The 14,513-nt window shown below is 43.3% G+C and overlaps 1 protein-coding gene across 4 annotated transcripts in view; it reads left to right on the top strand.

Annotated features, from left to right (window-relative positions):
- Positions 1-14,513, top strand: part of Hhat (hedgehog acyltransferase) — a 381,668-nt gene that overhangs the window by 221,767 nt on the left and 145,388 nt on the right. For all 4 annotated transcript variants that reach the window (XM_023701140.1, XM_004641206.3, XM_023701141.1 and 1 more), the window contains one exon: positions 11,506-11,541. In XM_023701140.1, coding sequence (XP_023556908.1) covers positions 11,506-11,541 — 36 coding nt within the window. The remainder of the gene's footprint in view (positions 1-11,505; positions 11,542-14,513) is intronic.

Genomic DNA, 14,513 nt, shown 5'->3' on the forward strand with positions numbered 1-14,513 from the left:
TTCTGTGTTAGTGTCCTCTGCACTTGTTATGGGTGGGCTTTGGTTTTGAGGTTGCATTTTGTTCCTTCTCATCATTTTGTGTAGCTCTGTCTTCTTACCTTTGTTGTAGATCTTCGTTGTAGTAATAAGCTTAGCACATACTGAAGTTCAGGTACAGATCTACCAAGTTTGGATTTATCCAGCTGTGCCTGGCTTGCATCTGGCTGCTGTGCTCAGCTCCTTCCCGCTGCTGCCCTTGGGCGTGAACCTGTTGTTGCCCTCTGGCAAGATGTTCTTGTCCTGGACTAGCTGCGTGATTCTATCCTCTACACTCTCTGCAGGGATTGCAGCTGCAGGGTTTCACCCCAGGCCTGTATGCCAGGCCTGAACGGAGCCTGGAGGGGACAAGTTGGAGTAGGGCGGAGAGGCAGCTCTCCCACACATTCACCGGGCCTGGGGTAGGACTGGGTCTGGGGTTTCTCGGAATGTGGCCGAAATTCCTACTTGGCAGGTGGGGTGGCAGAGGTACTGCGGAATATTGGGGGGCGTCCTAATGGGGTGGAAGAGGGTCTCACCCATGCTGCACCTGGGCTGTGACCAGTAATAGGTCCCACTGGCACAGGGTAGCCGGAATCTCTCCCACACACTCACTGGGCCTAGGCTAGCACTGAGTCTGGGGGTTCCCAGAACGTGGCAGAAATTCCTACTTGGCAGGCAGGGTGTGGGAGGTGTTGCGGAGTGTTGGGCCGTGTCCCAAGGGTTCGGAAGAGCGTCTCACTCATGCTACACCCGTCAGGATCAGTAGTAGGTCCCGCTGGCGCAGGGTAGCTGGAAGCTCTCCTGTTGTCTTTTTCATACAAGTAGTTTTGCCAACTTTCAGTGGAATTCTTCATTTCCTGGATATCTGTTTAAATCTGTTTCATTCATTCTGATTGTTTCCTGTATTGTTCATTAAATGTTTTCATCATTTTTTACACTCCTGTACTTTTAAAAATCTGTGTCTTCTTTAGATGTACTAAGCAATTCTTTCATGATTGTTGTAATTTTTTTTTTTTAACCTGGGAGATTATTTGTGATCTGATTTCTTCTACAGCCTAGTGGAGTTTTGGCCGGGGTGGGGGGTTGTGCTTCAGTTGATATCACTTCACTGTATTCAGGTGTATGACTTCCAAGTTCTTCTATGTCAGTGTGTCCTGTATGGGCTAGTGTCTAAGATTGCATTTTGCTCCTTCACTTGACATTTTTGAAGTCCTTGAAGTTCACCTGGGCTCAGTGCCACTCCCACCATATTGGGGAGGGAGCAGGGCCCATGGAGGCTCCTGAAGCTTCCCAGGGTTCCACTTCACTCCTAGGACCGTGGGAAGGTGGGGTGCAGCGTGCAGAGGCTTCCACTGATATCTGAGGTTCAGCATGGCTTCCTGAAGTCACTTTTGATTCCCGAATTTTCAGTGAAGAGGTCTAAATTCAAGTTGGAGCTGGGTCATTAGGCTTACATAATTGAAGGCAAAAATTGAATCTTCATTCAGTGCCATGACTATTCATTGGAGTGGATGATGATATGGAGTGCTGTGGTCCCGGAACTGTTCCAGACCATGTTATAATTTACTTAGGTATCAGATGACTTCTATTTATCTTACAGTTTATCAGGAAATGTTTGTGATATTGCCTGCAAATTTAAAATCTCTATGGAAACAGTCACTATTATTTTAGCAAATATAGATAGCTCATGTCTAGAATTGCTCTTTTAACAGAACTTATTCTGTTGTCGTAGCTGAATAGTGTGATTGCCATAGCAGAGTGCAGCATTTGGAAGGAATCAACTGTAGTAATCTTCTTCCTTCATTGCAATCTCTAGCATTGAGACATGATCCTGAGATCATGTATGCACCAGCTTAGGCTGTATTCCTTGGCTGTGCTCCTACAGGAGGTGGGAAGAGGACCACTGTCTCTCTAGAAAGTCAGTCCCAGAGGGGCTTGGGTCTCCTCTCAACACAAGCAAGCAGCAGACAGCGTACCTGTGTCCATCATGTAACTTTCTGAAAACAGCAACAGGTGGAGCTGATGATGGCCTGCGATAGCAGGGTCAGGGTCAGGGTTATCAGGAAGCATTCTCTTGGGCAGTCTTAGAAATGAAGATGACAAGACAGAGGAGAGGACAGAATTGTGATGTTTTGAACAAGGGTCTGAAGTCTGGGGGACCTGGTGTTATGAACCTCTGTGCTTTCACTCATTGTAGCTGTCTTCCTGCCTCTGTTTTCTGGTCAGCCCAGTGAAGAGGCTAGAACAGGGGAACTCTAGGGACTTTAGTGCTTTCTAAAATTAAGATATGTACTGGAGGAAGGACGGGGAAGAAAGAGAGAGACAAACAGAGCACATGAGAGCACTTGGCATATAGTTCTTTCTTTCTTTCTTTCTTTCTTTCTTTCTTTCTTTCTTTCTTCTTTCTTTCTTTCTTTCTTTCTTTCTTTCTTTCTTTTATTTTTGTATTTTAGTACAGGGTCTACAAGGTCTTACTACATAGATTGGACTCCTAGTGATCCTCCTTTGTTCAGTCTCCCACGAGGTGGGATTACAGTGTGCCACAATGCCCAGTCTCAATGCGCCCCGGAGGCAGGGCCAGACAGCCAGCCAGGGGTCAGACCCCTGGCCCCTACATCTGCCTAAGCAGGCGCTTTAATCCGCTGAGCTATTTGGCCAGCCCCCAAGAGCGCTTGGCATATAATTCTTTAAAAAAAATCTTATCCCCTTCCAAGTGCAGCTCCCAAGGTGCTTTTAAATGTCTATATGGAAACTGAGCCCTCTGAAGGGAGGTCAGATGAACTTTCCAAGGTTAAAAGGAAATTTGAAGACCGTTCTTACACATTCGATGTCCCATACTTGGGATGAGCTGTTTCTCCAAGAACTCTGCTTCCTTTCAGTAAGAAATAGTTGCTAAGACCATATTCCAAGATTGAGAGTCCTCCATACACCTAGAATTTTTTTTCATAGACTTTTTCAGTAGACATAGACAAGAGATTTTTTTAAAAGGGAAAACAAGTCCGAATTCATCTTAATATTTCTGACTCAAATGTAGAATTACAAAATCTGTACTCAGCTGCTTTGGTTTCTACATTTTTATCTTTTGTCTTCTGTTAAAAGTTTACATTTATAGTGCAGTAATCATAAATATTCCTATTATGTACAAAAATGATTCTAGAAGAATAGTGTGTACATTATTATTAGAAATATTACTGAAAAGAGTAGAAATTTTTGTGTATGTGTGTGTGTGTGTGTGTGATCTTAACAATATTCAGTCATTGTTAGGTGTATTTTGAAATCATTAAAAAATCCATTCCCCCTTTTTAAAGTCATTATGTTGAGAACTTGGTACTTTATTAGATTTTTCTGTTTCATTATGTACTCAATTTTGGGAATTGCTCCTTTTTAAAAAAGAATTGCTTTTTGGTTATGAGAAATTTTATGTGGCTTCAAAATTAAAATCTATAAGGCAAAATATATTCATAAACTTTTATTTTTCCTCTGTGCTTCTTCTCTGTCCCTTTGAATAGCTATATAAAATTTTAAAGTTTATATTTTTGTTTTAAAACAGCATGCATGCATGTATGTATGTGTATATGCATGTGTGCATGTATGTATGTATGCATATATGTATGTGTGTATGTATGCATGCATGTGTGAGTGTATATGTGTGTATGTGTGTATTTATGTGTGTGTATGTGTATGTGTGCGTGTGTATGCCCATCTCCTTTCTTTAGCCAGATGTACTTTATTTCTTTTTAATGTGTGGTGATGGGAATGGAGCCCAGGGCCCAGTGTGCACCAGGCAACCTCTGCTCATTATTCCTACTCTAGCAAATGATAACACAACTTACACAGTCTTCTCCGCTCTGCTGTGTCAGCAGTTTATCGTGGAGACCATCTTATATTCCCGTATGGTGGTGGTCCCTCTGATTTTGAATCAATTCCCTGTGTAGAGTCAGTCCCTCTCAGTTTATACTTGGTGTTACTTTGTTTTCTATTATTATAACAAATGCCTGAGATCATCACCTTATGAAAGAAAGTGGTTTATTTTGTGTCACACTTGTAGGAGTTCTGTCCCGTGGTCGGTGGCCCCATCATTTGTGGGACCCTTCAGTGTAGCACATTGCAGCCAGAGCACTGGTGGAGAAGCCTGCTGGTGCAGGGCCAGGTTCTACTTCCTCCCACTGCAGAGTGAGACGGTGGGTGGACTCCCGTTGCCCCCCTCAAGCGCATGCTCCGTGTGACTGAAGCTCTTCGTTAGGCCCCACCTCTTGACTGCCTACAGCTTCTCAGTAGCACCAAGCTGGAGACGGAGCTTTTGACACATGGGCCCTTGGGGACAGTCTAGATCCAGACTGCAGTAGTTGGTGTCAGTCTTGTTGCAGCAGACATGTAGCCCTTTGTTTTCTAGAATAATCTTCATGCTGGGTCTCTTTTGAGTGCTTGGTGGAGGCCCGAGGAGAAACGCCTGATAACAGGTGCAAACAGTCCCATGCCTGGGCCTTCAGAGTCATGCAAACCCACACTTGACCTTTGGTAGTTTGTTTAAAAAGTGTTAGGTTTCCTCATTCTGCTTCTTTTCCTTCATTCTGCTTGTGCCCCACAACCCTACTTAACATAGACATTCTGTGACATGTTCTACTGTGTGGTAGGCTTAAATTCCCTTCATTGCTTTGTCTTTCCAGAATGTTCCTCACTGGTTTTGCGTAGTTATACCAAATATTATAAATGCGTCTGTTTATAAAAAAAATCCTGATGGTATTTTTACTCGGATCACATTAAATTTATAAATTAATTTGAGGAAACATACATTTCCATGTTAGAAATCTAGCTAGTTCATGTTTTGATTCATTCCAGCCTAGTTTGGTGGTTTTTTGGGGAGGTTTTTTTTTTTTTAATCAATTTTCACTTTAGACTTTTTTGTTTTATTTAAATATTCCAGTATACCTTTTTTTTTAATCACCTGATAAAGTCTTCTTAGTGATTGATGAACATCAATATTGAACACTGATGTTAATTTGTATGTTGAAATTTAACCCACTGTTATTAAAATTTTTTTATGTATTTAGTACAGGGTCTATAGGGTCTCACTACACAGATTGGACTTTCAGTGATCCACTTGTTTTTAGCCTCCCAAGCGCTAGAATTCCAGGCGTACACCATGACGCCCAGTCTCAGTCGCACGGTCAGTGTGCCTCAGGGATGAGGCCGGCACGACACTTGGGGATCAAACCCCAGTCCCTGTGCTCTGCCTAAGCAGGTGCTTTAGTCCACTGAGTTATCTGGCCGGCCCTTAAAATATTCTTGTTGGCCACTTTTCCATGGTTCTTTTGAGTTTTTCATATGAAAGTCATATGTGCCAGTAGAGGAAGTTCTTCCTTTCCTTTCTCTTTGAATAGTTCTGTGACGCACCCTTTTTCAGTTGCATGGCAAGTGCATGTGTCAGAGAGTTCAATTCAGAGTAGAGACAGTGGACATCCTGTTCTTGGTCCTGACTGTAGTGCAAAGTCTCTAATGTCTTTTATATTTCTCTAAGTAACGTGCTGTTTTTGGGTCTAAAGTGCATGCATATCCACCAGTTGTTGACATTTTGAGGATCAACATGACTGGGTTTTAGGTTTCGGTGAATGCCTTTTCTGAATTTATGGTAAAGATTAAATTATTTTTCTTGATAGTTTTATAAAATGATGATAAAAACTAATGGATTTCCTAATATTAAATATCTTTACACTCTTGGGAAAACATTAAGAAAACTATTTACTTTTATGTTTAGAAAGGACTGGTGGGCAGCTTGACCCTTTAGTGCTTTAGTATTTTCAATAAAAGGTAAGATTTTACCCCGGCAGCCCCATCCACAGAGAAATCCTCTAAACTGTATCTTTGACAATTCTGTAAGCAAGAGGCCCACACGTGGTGTGTCCTTCTGCTCTCACAACTGTTGGCATTTGTGCTCCCAAAGCAGATGAAGAGGACCCTGCTGTTTGGAGGGAGGCAGATTCTGCCTAATAGACTCTGTTTAGGTTCAGATGCTGGCTTTATCCCTAACTGTGGGATGATGGGACAGTCACTGAACTTTTCTGTGCCTTTGTTTCTTCCTGGACGAAGAGGGGCCGATGACAGCACTTAACTCACAGCATGGTTGTGGAGATTAATTATGCATGTATGTAGCTTAAAAATGTATCTGGCATGTATTAGGTGCCATGTGTGTGCTGCATACAATCCTTAACTCCCTCCTCTCTCTTCACTCTGTGTGCTGGGTTCACATGGTGAGGAATTATAACCTTTACTTCCTCTTAGAAAGCCTTCCCTTTCTTTCCGTGACCCAAGGAAGATGAGAAGCATAATTATAACTTGCTGGAATTACATTGTACCTTTTATTAACTGTGAAGGCCCTTATCTTTAGCAATGATTTTTAAAAAGTTTTATTTTATTTGAGATGATTTTTAAATATCCTACTTTTTGATCTGCTTCTGGGGCTAGAATATTAGTTCTTAGTGGTTTGGGACCTTTATGCTTTAGGTGGTTACACAAAATTATCTCTGGGAAGTATTTCAGAGCATCAAAATGTGCTTTGCAATGCAACTCTTCCATACATGCTATAAGAATGGAAACTTCTCTAGTCATGAGCAAAACAAAGAAGACACATATTACCTTTCCAAGATTAACATATTTTATAAGGTGAATGTGATTTTGAGTATGTTTAGTTTTTAAATACCCCATATGTGTAGTGCTAAAGCTAAATCTCTAGGAGCTAGACCATGTTGTGCAGATGGAGGAGAAGGAAGAGGGATTTGGTTGGTTGGCCAGTACCTTCATGGAAAGAGATGAATTTGCAGCCAATTATTCCCTCAAGTCTTTGGGCAGGAAAGCGATGGTTGGTTTTATGGTAAATTAGGTCAATCTTAGTTTCAAAAACCTATAGCTACCCAGACACAAAAGGACAAATATATTGTTCCATTTATAGAAAGTACCGAGACTTGTCAAATTTATAGCCAGAAAGTAGAGCACAAGGATGAGAAGGGGTGGGAGGGGGCTTATGTTTCATAAGCTTATGTTTAGTGGGGTCAGAATTTTAATTTGGCAAAACAGAAGAGTTCTGCAGATACAGGGTGGAGATGGCTGCCACACAATGAGAATGCACTATGTGTGCATGTGTGCGTGCGCGTGCACACATGCTGGTGTTCAAACCCAGGCCCATGCACATGCTCTGTCCCTGAGCTATATCCCTGGTCAGTGAATGTCTTGAATGACATTGCTATATAAACTTAAAAATAGTTGAAGCGGTAAATTTTGCTATATATACTTTGCCCCTCTGGCTATAGAAAGAAGAGATGCAGCCTCAGGGTCTTGAGTGCATGCGGCAAGTGAGCCGTTTCCCAAGTTTGCCCACAGGACCATCCTTTTGTTTCTTCACTCTGCACATGCGTGCTAAAGAAGTTCCCTAATAAAGCCAGACACCATGCAGAAGCCTCTGGGTTGCTTGACCTGAAACTGTGATATGGGCATTTCGCTGCATTGCAGGCTGTTCAGTCCTTTGCATTCTTAGCCCAGCTCTCTTCACACGCTTGGGTCTGCTGATAAACATTTCAGACTTTGCCAAAAAATTATAGCTGGATCTATGCTTGTCTTTCCTCTCTAGTGCTCCATGAAAGGCAGTGGCTTTATCCTACTTCCCCTTCCCTGCTTCCTCTCTAGGACATCTACTACAGTGACCCTTTTAACCCATAGACCAAAGCATACTATACCTCCTCCCCATTGAATGAAATGTAAATACTTTAAAAAATACCACTTCACTATTAAAATTCACCTAATGTTTCCTGTCAGTGTTAAAGTTAAACCCAAATTGTATCCTGCAGAGCCCTTCAAGAGCTGGTGCTGCTTGTCTTTTAGACCTCAGTTGGTCCCCGTTTTCCACCCCCCCCCATGCTGTGCTGACCCTGGCTTTTAGCAGCCACAACCACCACATTCTTTCTTCTCAGTGTGGGTCCCTCTTCCCAGCTGGGCTCCTTTCCCCAGATGTCCTGCTGTCTGTAACATTCTTCTTCTGCTCTCTATGTAGCTGTCCCTTTCTGACTATGCAGGGAGACATCCCCTCCTCAGAGATGACCTCCAGGGGGAGTCACTGCCCTGCCACCTTGTTCATGTTCTCTGATATCAGATGCTTCTTATTCACATGCTTGTGTGTTGTTTACCATTTCTAACCAGAATGTGAGTGGCAGGAAAGTTGGGGGGCTTCTTATGTGATCACTTCTGTACCCCAGGCTCCCCAGCATAGAAGGCACTGAGAATACAGTCACTGCATGTGAGTGAATGCCCTGGCGATGAAGCAGTGTGGCTGTGGTGGAAGACGCTCATGCCTGTGAGAGGCTTTGACTCCCTCCCCTTCCAGTTCTCTTGTCATGTCTTCTGATGCTAACTTCCACCTCTGGTTCTTTCCATTTCACTTCAGTTTCCCTGTGAGTGCCAACTTCTCATACTCTTTTTCCACCCTAATGAGCTTGCCTGGCATAGGCATCCTTGAAGCCCCTGCCCACAGGCAGCCCCCCGCTCCCTGCACCACAGACAAGCACACCCACCTGAGAAGAGCAGGACAGCGCACAGCCCATGCCTCCACCCTGCGCTTCTGGGCAGCTGAGCCTGAGCTTTAGGTGACACAGCCTCTCGCAGGCACAGCTGAGTACCAGCAGTGTGTATTCCGTTGGCTTCAGCACTGACATGTTCGCCTGCCTGCTCCTTGGGCTCTGTCCCACTGGTGCCAGGGTCCTTGCTGAGCCTCCAACCCTGCAGCTTTCTGCCTGCCCCACTAGGGCCTGGAGTGTGACCTCTGTCTGTCTCTCCCTCGGCTGTCCCCTACATTTTAAGATGCTGTGTGTCCTTTTTGTAGCTTGCTTCACCATTGAGGTATGGGGAATGAGGCTCCCACTAAAACAACTTTCCTTTTTCTATTGTTACTTTTTCTTTTCTTAGTACTAGGGAATGAACTCAGGACTACTGTACCGAGCTATATCCCTAAATCCTAAATCTAGACCAAAACAAACAAACAAACAAAAACCTTTTTTTTATTTGAGCCAGTATTACAGAGTTGCTAAATTGCCCAGGTTGGACTTGAAGTTGCAATCCTCCTGTCTCAGCCTCTCCTAGGCTTCTAGGACAACCCAGCTCCATTAAAGCAAGCTTTAACAGTAGGCAAGAAGAAGATGCTCACTTGAGTATGGGCTATATGCCAGCTGCTCTGCTCAGCTGTGTGTGTCTATTATATCTACTAATTCTCAGAACTCCTTATCAAAAGGCTCTCATTTCCCCAGGTGTTGAGGGTGCTGACCCAAGAGAACTTCTGTAACTTCCTAGAGCCCATGTGTCTGAGGCCAGGCTTGTGGGAGACCCAGAGCAGGGACTCTGCTGGGAGCAGCAGGTGGTGCAGGGTGGGGTCCATTTGTAAAAGAGCAGCTGTTTTCAAGTAGCAGTCTCCAGAAACAGTAGTGCCAGTGCACAATCTAGCAGGCTGCTGGGAGGGGCAAGCCATTCACCTCCCTTAGAGTTTAGGCTGATGCCAGCTTTGTCTTCTGGCTGTGTGAGTTACCTAGCTGCTTGGATTCCTTCACAAATACATAGAATACCCGTACTGTCTCAGTGGTGACCACATGCATATGTGAATTCAGAGTATATTACTTGGTGCATTCTAGGTGGGAATAGCAATTTCTAGTACTATTCTTAGATTTCCGCTTGATCTTTCAGTGCCTTCTTCCCCAACCCCAGTCACTGCACTAAAGCTGTAGACCCTATCCATGTGTTTCTGGAAGTCTCTTCTTGCCATAGCTGATGCAGTGGAAAAGGCTGAATGAGCACTGGATGAGACAAAGCAGCTGAAGCCTTGGTTTCAATCTACGTATTCCTATCCCTCCTCCCACTTTAGATATGGCAGACTTACACTTGCTACCTGTGCCATAGATATTTACTTACATGGCTGAATAGAGTAGCCTTGGTTTTGGTTGAGAGGAAGGATCATTTCTATTTATAAAAATTGGCGTGCAGTACAATTGTAGGAAGAACTTAGCATCTCACCTGGACGAGTGAGCTCACTTGGAACAGTCTGTGCTCCTTGCAGGGACAGCTCCCCATGGAGAGCAGCTGTGCACAGAAGGCTTATGAATTAGGGGAGTTCAGGTACCTAGCTCCCCTTTCCTGAACTTTGAAATTATTTTGGGTAATTAATGTGGCAAATGATACACCTTGTTTTTGGGCTTTGAGTTGCTCTATTCTCACTTCCCCCAAGTCCAAGACCTGTAGATAGTTATGTACATAAATAGCCTTGTCATTTAGAAAGGCCCTGCAAGGAGTCCTATTATAATGTCATGTGGGGGAAGTGTCAAGTGGCTGGATTGTTTCAGGGACAGAGCAAGGATGGAGCTGGAAGCTGGGGACAGGTGGCTTGAGCAGTGGACTTCACTCTAGGCTAATTCCTGTGTCCATTGCCTGTAGGAACAGGATTGACTCTGGCCTTTCTTAAGTAGATTGCAGACCAGGAAGCCAGTCCTTGGATGGGTTCTGACAGGCACATGGATGTGCTAGGAGCAGTGACTTGCCTGATGGACTGCAGCAACACGTTGCAGCCACACTCAAAGGGAGAGCAGGGTGTTGGCTTAGTCTACACAGGTCAGAAGGGAACAAGTATGTTAGTGCCATTCATGTGGACTAAGCCACGTGGACCACCCTATACCATGGTGTCTGTGTAGGGAAGACTGTGATTTAACTGGTCCACACTTATGTAGAGCTTACAAATGCCTGGCGGGAGGCTCAGGCACAGGCCAGGCTCAGTGCATGGGGCCACAGTGCTTCCCTGCCCCTGTCTCTCATACCCAGCTTTGGGACAGGTTATTCTCCATGGAAAGCTACCCCAACTAAAACTGGGCAGAGCTCAAAGACCAGAGCTGATCCTTTCCCTGCCTTCTGACTAGTGTGATTCTGTGCTTTTAAAACACATTTTGTTGGTTTCTGAGTAAGTAAACATCAGAGAGAGCTAGTGTTAAAAAGATTTTTCTATTACAAAAGTAGAAGGCACCTGGAAATCTACTATAAGACCTTTGCTTTAGACCTACTGAGACACCTTTGCTCTCAAGGTATCTGTTAATTGTACGTGTTAATTCTAAGAATTCCCTCTGAAAGGCTCTCATTTCTCTGGTGAGGGAGCTGATCTGTGGGAAATTATGTAACGCCCAGGAGCCTGGCCCATGCAGAGCCTGTGTGCCCGTGGCTCTGTGTTAAAATCACCTTGAGGGCTACTACATCTACTTGTGGACCTCTTCTCAGAATTTCTGGGTCAGAATATATGAGCTGGGGTCTGAGCCTTTATATTTCCAACAATATGAGGTTACCTTTGTAAACCACTGCTGTGGAGTGATCCATTTCTTTACCATATTCTCAAAGTAGATTTTATATTTTTTGATAAAGTGTGTTATTGGTATGGATATGTTGTATTGATCTACTTGTCTTTTTCTCTTTGAACAGGTATTTTGATGTTGGACTACATAATTTCTTAATCAGGTAAGCCAGTACTTTTTATTTTAAATAACATTGAATAGCATATTCACTTTGGAATGCTGTAGTTGAAAATAAATTCCTGTTAAATATGTTGATAAATAATGATAATTGTATATTTGTCAAGAAAATACTACTAGCACTCTATTTTTTGTATTAAACAGTCAGAGAAATCTATATTTAAATGGTATTATATCTCAACTAATAGTTAAAGATCTGGATTCTAACTGCTGACATGCTGGAAAGACAAATAGAAAAGTGAGCAGCACCAGCCGCTGTTTAGGTATTAAACAACCAATGTAACCAGTTTCTCCCTTTGAATTTTATGTTTTTAAAGTGAATCTACTGCTCATTCTACAGTCACAAAGATACAACCTTGTACAGATTGAAAGAGGTTGTGGATGGCAATTTAAATCTGAGTTTATTGGTGATTTTTGCCAGAGTTGGCTTATTGGGACATATTAATTTCAAATAGCTATTAAGTCAAAGATTAAATGGAAATGTGCCAGAATATTTGTATCTTTATAAGAGTATACTTGATTTTTATATCAGCTTTGCTGTGTTTTCTAGATTTTTGATATCATGCATGTATCATTCTAATAGTGGTAAAAAAAATAATTGTTAAGATGCTTGCCAAAAATATATGAAGGAAGCAATAATAGTTGCTAAGGAACCACTTAAACTAAAGATGCGAAATGCTAATTAATTCTTACTAATAGTCTGATAAAAATCTGTAGATCAATTGGGATTCTAGTGTAGGTTTTATATGAAGTTCTGCTCTCTGAAGGGAACGTTCGCAATTCATAGTACCTTTCTTCGTCCTCTGTGTTGGATTGCTTATGGCGGCCTGCTAAGACAGGTCTCATGCACTGTGTCCTCTGTTCCGCTAAGACAGGGCCTTATCTAAGGCTGCACATTATAGTCACCTTCGTCTACCCCAGGTCCAAGGAAAAGGGGCTGTTATTGGTTTTCTTCAGGATTTTAGTAACAGATAGAGAGGTGAAGCCACTATGCTTTTCCCAGCAAAGGGACATGCATTTTTAGATGAAGAATAAAAGACCAATTAGAAAAAGGTACATGTCTAGGTACATGTCCTCTAGTGGAGGATGTGACTGTATAACTGTCATGAGTGTAAGAATCATGTCTTAATCAGTGATTAATGATAAGATTAAAAAATGTACATAAAATCACTCTTTAAGAAATATTTGTGGTTCAATGAGTGGAATGAGAAGGCAAGAAGGCCATGTGGGTCTGAAAAAAATGCTGTCCATTTATTTAGCAAATAATTATGAAGCCTACTGTGCACCACTTACATGGCCGTGTCTGGGAGACTGTCATTAACAGTGGGCTTCCCTGACCTTACACTTGCCAGGCTTGTGATGTACACGGGGGTGTTCTGCCTTGGGTCCCACTTCCTGTCCTTGTTTGGACTCAGTTTTTTCTCCTAAGCTTGGTCAGGAGGAAAAACAGGGACTTTAAAGTAGTTGGTGTTGGTTAAATGGTTAATTTTAATAAATCCAAGTTCTTTGTCTCATGAAATTGAAGACTAAACTTATGGACAAACAGAGGAGTTTAGAAGCATACTTACTGAAAATAAAAAGAAAAAGCTCTTGATGGATACCCAAGAGGAATGTAAGTCTGAATACAAGTCTGATGTGCCTTCTCTGTTTTGGGCTTGTGTAAAGGAACTTGTTTTATTATTTGTTTGTTTGTTATAGGGTCTTGATACACAGCTCAGACTCATAGTGACCCTCTTGTCTCAGCCTCCTCAGTGTTAGGACTACAGGTGTGCGCCACCATGCCTGATTTTCGTGGCCAGCACAGCATTCCTTGGGTTTTGGGGCCAGCATGGCTTGTGATACGGGGGATCAAACCTGGGTCCTTGTGCTGGCCAAGCAGGTGCTTAGACTACTGAGCTCTCTCCCCAGCTCCAGGGACTTGTTTTAAACAGGTGGCTATTGAGCAGGGCTTAGGATTTAAAAGAAATTAATTATTTAGCTGGTTTATAGGACACCAAATTCTAAGACAGCTGGTTTTTCCTGCATTTTTAAATTCTTCTAAGTCTAGCCCTTACAGAAGAGCTGTCAACTAACTTAGGATACCTTCTTCCTGGAAGGAAAGGCCCTCAGCTCCCTCTAGTTGTAGCTCTTTTTTTGTTTACTTTTGTGTCTCTGAGCATGTTTTTGCAGCTTCTAGTAGTCCCTAACCAGGAAGGCTATTTTCTTTTACCTGACCCTATCTTAGGTATTCTGACTGCCTTACGTATCATAACTAAACTGAATTACTGGACAGGGATCACTTTGACCTGGCAGGTGGCCTTTTGAGGAGATACTAGAAGATGCTCCAGTTTAGTCACTGTCTGAGCTACTTTTTCTCATTGCTGAGATAAAATGCCCAACACCTCAGGTTAAAGGAAAAAGGTTTTATTGTAGCTTGCAGTTTATAGAGGTTTCAGTTCATAATCAGCTGGCTTCAAGGCAGGGTGGTGTGGCAGAGGGGCATCCAGAGCAGGCAGGAGGCAGCAGCCGCAGCGCGTGCACTGACAGCCGCAGAGCCCTCCTCTGTCCTTCACATCCTGTGGGCCACGCACCCTTTGGGCGGGCAGTGCTCACACTCAGGCCTTTCCATTATTCACACCTAGAACATCGCAAGCCAATCAGTGGGCTAGTGTAGCAGTCACACACCCTTAATTCTAGCATCACACACTCCTAGATCCAGCTGTCCCTCAAAAGTCCCCCTACAACCACATGAGGCTTTGGCGGTCCATCTAGACACAAACCCTGAACCAGAGCTGCACAAGGCAAACAGAACCTGGGGAGCAAAGCTTCTCTCCCCTTGCTGTCTCCTTGAGGTTTTCTGCCCCGTTACTGTGTGAGGTGCAAAGCGAAGGAGCACATGCTTCACTTATTCGATTGGGAATGAGAGGTCAGCCTCGCCTTGCCGAAGTCCAGCCTCTTCGTCCCTGGCCATGTGAGCCA

Source organism: Octodon degus, unplaced genomic scaffold (genome assembly GCF_000260255.1).
Source record: "Octodon degus isolate 3935 unplaced genomic scaffold, OctDeg1.0 scaffold00131, whole genome shotgun sequence".
Classification (NCBI taxonomy): domain Eukaryota; kingdom Metazoa; phylum Chordata; class Mammalia; order Rodentia; family Octodontidae; genus Octodon; species Octodon degus.